This window comes from Acinonyx jubatus, chromosome B4, assembly GCF_027475565.1.
Source record: "Acinonyx jubatus isolate Ajub_Pintada_27869175 chromosome B4, VMU_Ajub_asm_v1.0, whole genome shotgun sequence".
In the NCBI taxonomy this organism is placed as follows: domain Eukaryota; kingdom Metazoa; phylum Chordata; class Mammalia; order Carnivora; family Felidae; genus Acinonyx; species Acinonyx jubatus.
The window spans coordinates 80,552,336-80,561,525 of NC_069387.1; the positions used below are offsets into that span (position 1 = coordinate 80,552,336).

Consider the following 9,190-nt stretch of genomic DNA (forward strand, 5'->3'; position numbering starts at 1 on the left):
GGAGTGGTTGAGAGAGAGAGGTACAATAGGTGAAGGGGATTAAGAGGTACAAACTTCCAGTTATAAAACAAATAAGTCACAGAGATATAATATACAGCACAGGTGATAATCAATAATGTAATAACTTTCTAGATAGTAACTAGACCTATGATAGTGATCATTTCAAATGCATAAAAATATCAAATCACTATGTTCTACCTGACACTAATGTAAGATTGCATGTCAATTATAATTCAATTTCTTCATGTAAATAAATAAATATCCACCTATGGCCAGTGACTCTTGCAACAAAAAGAGAGAGAGAAGGGGAGAATGTTGATGGGAAGCCAACAGACAGCATGTTAAAATTTATACTACTCGAGACTCACATGTCACATCTCACCCTTAACTTACCTCTTAGAAACAGCAAGGTAAATGTCCCACTACAGTCACTCAGATTGTCAAGGGTGTGAGCACTGTATGTTTTTAAAGTCACTGACTTTATTATTCTATAAATGTATATCATAAAGTCAATCAGTCATGAAAATTGCGATGAAAATGCAGAGGTTGCCAGAGGCCAGAGGTTAGTACAAACAGGGAAGGGGGGACTGTCGGGGAATCCAGGTCAATGTTTAGTATCACCTAGTGCCTCCAACAGCGTATGGAATAATGGGGAGATTGACAAGAATGATTGTGAGGATATGATTTTTTCTAACCCATATGAATGTGAATTAGAGGGGCGTTTTATACTTCTTTGCCTCTGAATCAGAAAAATCTAAAAATGAGGGGTGCCTGGGTAGCTCAGTCAGTTAAGTGTCCAACTATTGATCTCAGCTCAGGCCTTGATCTCAGGGTGGTGAGTTCAAGCTCCATTGAGCTTGAAGCCCACGCTGGGCATGGAGCCTACTTTTAAAAAAATAGAAAAAGAAAAATCTAAAAGTGCATGGAAGGTACCACCGCTTAAGTTTCCCTCCTTGGGGATTACCAATTTATCAACAAAGGACTCTTATTGTCAGAAACATGAATGTCCTTCTTCCTGGTTTCTATGCCAAGAACAAAGAACAGGAGAGGCACCTGGGTGGCTCAGTCAGTTGAGCGTCCGACTTCAGCTCAGATCATGATCTTGCAGTCCGTGAGTTCAAGCCCTGCGTCTCTGTGCTGACAGCTCAGAGCCTGGAGCCTGTTTCAGATTCTGTGTCTCCCTCTCTCTTTGACCCTCCCCCATTCATGCTCTGTCTCTCTCTGTCTCAAAAATGGATAAACGTTTAAAAAAATTTTTTTTAAAGAATAGAGAACAGGAAAGTTTGAGGCATGATAAACTGTCATCCTTAGTTTGCCCCTGAGGAATCATTAAGACTTTGGGCAAAATATGCCACACTGAGATGCTGCTTGTGGTATCTCAAGATGTCTATTCTCAGAGATATATCCCAAATCTACCTACAAGACTTTGAGCATGGCAGAGAAACAAATAAGAAAATGCTAATATGACTTATTGACACCAGAGCCTCTTCATGTACCAAAAGTGCTCACAGTAAAATACAAGATAGTACTGAACCAAAGATCTTAAGTCTTAAAGGTCTATTACAAAATTATGCTTCAAAAGAAATAGGGGTGCAGAATAAATCACTTATGCATCAAAACCTTCCACCATATCCATGTGAAGAATTTCCTATTGGTTGCTGAAACAAGGAAGTCAGAGATTTTGACAGTAACGGAGATGAGGATCAAATTGTACAGAGAAGGGGAAAGACCACAAGGAGGGGAAAGGGAAGCACAGAAAACAGAATGATAGAAATAGTTTTACCAAGAGCATATAGAGAAAAGTAACTTAAATGTGGAGATTTCATAAACATTTTGGGGGGGGGAAAAAGTAATTATTCTGTAATAGATTCTGTTAAGTATCCAGGAATATATCAACTTGGGGAATTAAAAAGACTTTAGGATTGAGGTCATTCACATAGAAGATATGGGGCTTCCATGGAACCAAGACCACTGCAATGTGATACTGGTTTGGGGTCAATTGAAGAGTCAGTAATATCATTACAATCAGCTTTGTCTCTCCTACCCTGAGAAACCTCACTTTTCATCACTCACCTTTTTCCTTCAGATCTCCAAAGGGTCAACAATGAAAAATAGGACGTTTACTGAGTTCATCCTGTTGGGCTTCACAAATCAACCTGAGGTCCAAGTTGTGATATTCATCTTTCTGCTCCTCACTTATGTGATAAGTGTCCTAGGAAATCTGACCATCATCATTCTCACTCAGGTACACCCTCACCTCCAGACCCCCATGTATTTCTTCCTCCGGAATTTCTCCTTCTTAGAAATTTCCTTCACATCCATTTTTATTCCCAGATTTCTGACCAGTGTGACAACAGGAAATAAAGTCATCAGTTTTGCTGGATGCTTCATTCAATATTTTTTTGCTATATTCCTTGGGGCAACAGAGTTTTACCTCTTGGCTTCTATGTCCTATGACCGCTATGTTGCCATCTGCAAACCCCTGCATTACCTGACCATCATGAGCAACAGAGTCTGCATACAACTCGTGTTCTGCTCCTGGCTAGGAGGATTCCTAGCTATCTTACCCCCAATCACCTTGATGAGCCAGGTGGATTTCTGTGCCTCCAATGTTCTGAATCACTATTACTGTGACTATGGGCCCCTTCTGGAGCTTGCCTGCTCAGACACAAGCCTCCTAGAACAGATGGTCATCTTTGTGGCAGTTGTGACTCTGGTGGTTACCCTGGTGCTGGTGACATTTTCTTATACATACATTATCAAGACCATTTTGAGGATCCCTTCTGCCCAGCAAAGGACAAAGGCTTTTTCCACTTGTTCTTCCCACATGATTGTCATCTCCCTCTCTTATGGCAGCTGCATGTTTATGTACATCAATCCATCAGCAAAAGAAGAAGGCGCTTTCAACAAAGGAATAGCTGTGCTCATTACCTCAATTACTCCCTTATTAAACCCCTTCATTTACACTCTAAGAAATCAGCAAGTGAAGCAAGCATTCAAGGACACCATCAAGAAGATTATGAAGCTTTAAAATTCAGAATACATTTCAATGAAAAATATATTTCACTTAGTAAATATGTATTGAGTGTCTACTATGTTTCAATTGCTGCACTTGCCCTTGAGGATAAAAATATGAAAGGCCTATGTCCTAACTTCAAGGAATCCACAGTATGATAGAAAGGTGTATAAACTTTAAATTTACATAAGTTTACAAAAAAATAAAATAACATAGTAAGTGCTATTAGAGAAAGATAAATGAGAATCCATAAAAAGAACAAAGAACAATTGGAGAGAATTAACTATTTTCCAGAAATGACTTGAAAGTCAAAAGGCAAAACATATTGTCTATTTAGAAGAGTGGAAAGATAAGAATTCAGAGTAAGAAAGAGAGGCCATGATGAAGGTATTATTTAATTACAAACTAGGGAGTTAGTTGACATTGGTGGGTCAAGAGAAGTTTTAAGAAAGGAAATTATATTATCAGCATTATTTTGAAGGGAATCTAGCATTGGTATTGTTCTTCATCATGGAGCCCTGGGGACTGTGCTTCTGTCAAAGTGTCAATAATTTTGATTCTCCTCCCTTATGCATTCATCTTTCAACTGTAGCCATACTTTCATCCTTCCATAAAGGAAAATAAAATGAATATTTTGTTCATTTGGTCCACTTTTCCCCAAATGAGGTGAAAAATCTCAAGATTTTGTCAACTTACACATCCACTTTCTAGAACTTATGGTTAGAAGAGGCTTCTAAAGCCAAGGTTAAAAGCCTCCCACTTCTATGCAGGATCTATTGTTGTTTTTCATAGCGCTGACATCTTTTCAAGTTAATGGCTGACATCTCCCACCCTCTCTCTTTGGTAGTTTCTGGTCATTTTTTTTTCTATTATAATTTTATTTTCATCTTTTTGTTTACTTTTGTTAGATATTAGAAAAGACACTGGGGAGCCTGGGTGACTCAGTCGGTTAAGCATCCAACTTTGGCTCAGGTCATGATCTCACAGTTTGTGGGTTTAAGCCCCCACTTTGGGCTCTGTGACAGCTCAGAGCCTGGAGCCTGCTTCAGATTCTATGTGTGTGTGTGTGTCTCTCTGCCCCTCCCCCGCTCACACTCTGTCTGTCTGTCTCTCTCTCTCAAATAAACAAACATTTAAAAAAACAATTAAAAAAAAGAAGGGACGCCTGGGTGGTTCAGTTAGTTAAGCATCCGACTTCAGCTCAGGTCTCATGGTCCGTGAGTTCGAGCCCCACGTCAGGCTCTGTGCTGACAGCTCAGAGCCTGGAGCCTGTTTCAGATTCTGTGACTCCCTCTTTCTCTCTCCTCCCCCACTCATGCTCTGTCTCTCTCTTCTCAAAAATAAATAAATGCTAAAAAAAAATTTTTTAAAGAAAAAGAAAAGACACCTTCTGTGATATGACTCCATTCTTTTAACTTTTCCCCAAGTTTTTGCTTTTGTTCATATCATAAGCCAGGGATGTCTGTCATAAACTGAAAATGAGTATAAAGTAGCAATATGGTTTTATATTTAGAATGTTCCAAATTATGAGTGTTAACAACAAAATGGGATTAGACTACCCTACCAAGGACTCTACACATGGATTTAAGGTAACAACAACTTGAATATGAATTGTTGGTGGTAGGGCCTCAATTTCCAAGGAACTAAAAACATTTTTGAAAATCTGAGTACTTGTAAATATTTTACTAATATCCTAATGCACTGTAGAATGCTGGTTACTGTTTGAAGCACAAGCGAAACATCATCTTGTGTGTTCACATGCTTTATATGTGATAATATATGATAATATTCTTGAGTGGAATGATGCTTCTTGGGAATTTAAGAAACAAGCTGTATTGGACCCATTATGAGAGAAAATTTCCAGAACCACAGAAAATATTGAAGAGTGCATCATATTTTGAATAAAAGGTCTTTTATGTAAAGCCATTGCTATTTTGAATATCTGGATTTCTTTGGTGGCTAAGCCAGAGATTAGTGATGCCTTTTAATTTATTACAAATTGTTGGGAAGCATCATCAAAAAGACATGACCACTGATTGACTCGTGAGCTGGACCCATACTTGGAGTCTCCTCCCTCCCTCCCCTACCTTTGGAATGTGGGCTCCACTTGCCTTTCCCAAGAGGCTGCTCCAAGAACACAACCTTGAGATAATGACATGGTGTGGAGAACACCTGCATGTTATATGTGACAGAACCCAATTAAAGCTTCTTTATAAACTTTTAAGATGTAATGGGCAGCTGTGAGAATCCAACAGTCTTGCTGCTGCCCAAGACAAGCCTCATACACAAGTTCCCTTTGCTCATTAAAACTGCCACCTGCCAACCTGGAATGGACTGCTTCTTTCTTCAGTCTGTCCCTGCCTTCTGAGTACAGGGGCCAGCTTCAGATTTCACCCAGGAATCTCCCAAGAGGGTTACAAACCAACACAAATTCACTGAGCTATCAACTCATATAGAAATGTTATCAAATAGCCACATTTTGTTATGTTCCTGAAAATCCACATTTCTACCAAAATCCGTGGTAAATTGGAAGACAATGCCATATAGTGGTCAAAAATATAAGCTTTGGTTCAAATCCCAAATTCTCAATGTTGTACAAGAGTTTCCTTGGGATGGTTACTTGACCTAAGGCTAACTTTTCTTAAACTCTAAAATGTGGATAATAACCATATCCAATGTATATGATAGTTTTGAGCATTAAATGAGATAATAGGCATAAAACATTTAAAAGCCAATACTTAAGGTTTTAATAAGTGATACCCATTATAACAATATGATAATGGTGAATGATACTTTCTCAAGAAAGTGGGGCTTAACTAGTAAAAATAGATATTAAATTGGTAGGTTTAATATAACTGGGACTTTATAAATGTTGGCCATTCTAGCTGTAATCCCTCTGCAGCAAGGCCAGTTTATTTACATTTCTCTTATGTCCAGTTGCATCCTAGGATAGCCGCCAGATCAATGAGGGTCTTATCCACACTTCAGATAAAGCCAAGCAGAACATCTGGCAACAGATTATTAGGACTTGGCTGCATCAACTCGATGTGCCCTGGATATCTCTAACCATACAAAATAAGGAAAGAGGGTACTTGGTCTAAGTCAAAGTCTAAGAATACTAAGCAGGGTTTCACTTGGCTTTCATAATACCAGCATTTAGAAATTAATTTGGGAAGAAACATATTACCTTCTAAATGAGCTTGTCAAAAAAAAAAAAAAAAGACAAGTCATGCTCTTCTGAAACTGTTCATTAAGCTGGCTTTATGCTAGCACATACTTGGAATGTAATCCAAGCTATAGATAAACAGAGGAATGCATTTATCGATTCTGCAGCTGAAACTCTGGAATGTTCAATTTCTAAATGTATAAGTTAGTGGGCATTATCCCTCCTGTCACCACTGGACACAAGAATCAAAAGAAACAGTTTTAGCTACCAGTATTCTCAGGATAACATTAGAGTAGAGTTAGAGCAAGGAAATAATAAAAACACATGAGAGCTGACCTGCCACACTTCAGCATTGGTTCCTCTATCCTCTATTCCTTCGTCCCTAGATGTTATGGACCACAGATTATAAATCTCAATAGGTAGTATTCTCCCAAAGCTGCCCCTTGCAAAGAATTTAAAATAAAATTCAAAAGAAAAAAAAAGAGTATTTTTTAAGATGGCAAGTTAGGTAAGAACAGTTCTATAATACTTGGGCCATCTGGCCTAAGGATCTTCTTTGTCATTTCTCTAAATTTATCCAGAGGGTCACAAATCAGGGCTTAAGCTTCTATTCCTATACATTACTAGACAGTAGAGCTAAGTCTATACTTATGTAATGAAGCCAAAATCACCACCCATGTTAGAAATATATCCACTAGGGGAGAGGGGCAAGATTACACACCATACAACATACGATGCAAAGAAGAATTACTGGAATAGAAACAGTGGAGAATTTGAAATAAGTATAATTTCCTCAAAAATATAAGAATGATGCTGGCACAATGAAGGACAAAATATTATTTTTTAAAAAACCAGGTGAAAATACTGCTGAAAAACATAACAAATGAAAAAACAAATAAACCAAAAACCATAAAATATCTAGGGATAAATCTAACCAAAGAGATGAAAAATCTATACACTGAAAACTATAGAAAGCTTATGAAAGAAATTTAAAAAGACACAAAAAAATGAAAAAATATTCCATGCTCCTGGAAAGGAAGAACAAATATTGTTAAAATGTCGATACTACCCAAAACAATCTACACATTCAATGCAATCCCTATCAAAATAACACCAGCATTCTTCACAGAGCTAAAACAAAAAATCCTAAAATTTGTATGGAACCAGAAAAGATCCTGAATAGTCAAAGCAATCTTGAAAAGAAAACCAAAGCAGGAGGCATCACAATCCCAGATTTCAAGCTGTATTACAAAGCTGTAATCATCAAGACAGCATAGTACTGGCACAAAAACAGACACTCAGATCAATGAGAAAGAATAGAGAACACATAAATGGACCCACAAACATATGGCCAACTAATCTTTGAAAAAACAGGAAAGAATATCCAATGGAATAAAGACAGTCTCTTCAACAAGTGGTGCTGGGAAAACTGGACAGAGACATGCAGAAGAATGAACCTGGACCACTTTCTTACACCATACACAAAAATAAACTCAAAATGGATAAAAGACCTAAACATAAGACAGGAAGCCATCAAAATCTTAGAGGAGAAAGCAGGCAAAAACTTCTTTGACCCCAGCCACAGCAACTTCTTACTCAACATGTCTCCGGAGACAAGGGAAACAAAAGAAAAATGAACTATTGGGACCTCATCAAAATAAAAACTTCTGCAAAGCCAAGGAAACAATCAGCAAAACTAAAAGGCAACCAACAGAATGGGAGAAGATATTTGCAAACAACATATCAGATAAAGCGTTAGTATCCAAAATCTATAAAGAACTTATCAAACTCAATGCCCAAAAAACAAATTAATCCAGTGAAGAAATAGGCAAAAGACATGAATAGACACTTCACCAAAGAAGACATCCAGATGACCAACCGACACATGAAAAAATGCTCAACATCATTCATCATCAGGGAAAAATACAAATCAAAACCACAATGAGATACCACCTCACACCTGTCAGAATGGCTAACATTAACAACTCAGGCAACAACAAATGTTGGCGAGGATGTGGAGAAAGAGGATCTCTTTTGCACTGCTGGTGGGAATGCAAACTGGTGCAGCCAGTCTGGAAAACAGTATGGAGGTTCCTCAAAAAAGTAAAAATAGAACTACCCTACAACCCAGCAATTGCACTACTAGGTATTTATCCAAGGGATACAGGTATGTTGTTTTGAAGTGGCACATGTACCCCAATGTTTATAGCAGTGCTATTGACAATAGCCAAAGTATGGAAAGGGCCCAAACGTCCATCGATGAATGAATGGATAAATGTGTGGTATATATATACAATGGAGTATTACTCGGCAATCAAAAGGAATGAAATCTTGCCATTTGCAACTACGTGGATATAACTAGAGGGTACTATGCTAAGCGAAATTAGTCAGAGAAAAACAAATATCATATCACTTCACTCAATTGAGGACTTTAAGACACAGAACAGATAAACACAAGGGAAGGAAGCAAAAATAATATAAAAACGGGGAGGGAGACAAAACATAAGAGACTTTTAAATATGGAGAACAGAGGGTTACTGGAGGTGCTGTGGGATGGCGGATGAACTAAATGGGTAAGGGGCATTAAGGAATCTACTCCTGAAATTATTGTTGCACTATATGCTAACTAATTTGGATGTAAATTTAAAAAATAAAATTTAAATTAAAAAAAAAAAGAAATAACAAATAAAACAATGAGGCTGGGGCACCAGGGTGGCTCAGTCAGTTAAGCATCCAACGTTTGATTTTCGCTCAAGTCATGATCTCATGTGGGATTGAACCCTGCACTGCTGTCAGCACACAGCCTGCTTGAAGTTCTCTCTCCCAATCTCTGCCTCTACCCCAATCAGACTCTCTCTCAAAATAAATAAACATTTTTTAATGAAGCTTATACTTGGAGAGATAAAATCAAAATAAAAATAGTGACCTAAATCAGATCTGATAAGGTCTCCCATTAGGCAACAAAAAACAATAAAGACATTAGATAGATAACAGAAAACAGTGAAGAT

At 37.8% G+C, this 9,190-nt stretch overlaps 1 protein-coding gene across 1 annotated transcript; it reads left to right on the forward strand.

Moving 5' to 3' along the window:
• The first annotated feature begins 2,104 nt into the window (after positions 1–2,104).
• On the forward strand, positions 2,105–3,031 carry LOC106986888 (olfactory receptor 6C4-like). The gene has a single exon (XM_015085092.2). It carries the CDS (start codon positions 2,105–2,107, stop codon positions 3,029–3,031), a length of 927 nt encoding a protein of 308 aa, XP_014940578.2.
• The last annotated feature ends 6,159 nt before the right edge of the window (positions 3,032–9,190 follow it).

Excerpts from the sequence above, each read along its gene's own strand:
- LOC106986888 (XM_015085092.2), top strand. The coding sequence starts at position 2,105 with ATGAAAAATAGGACGTTTACTGAGTTCATCCTGTTGGGCTTCACAAAT.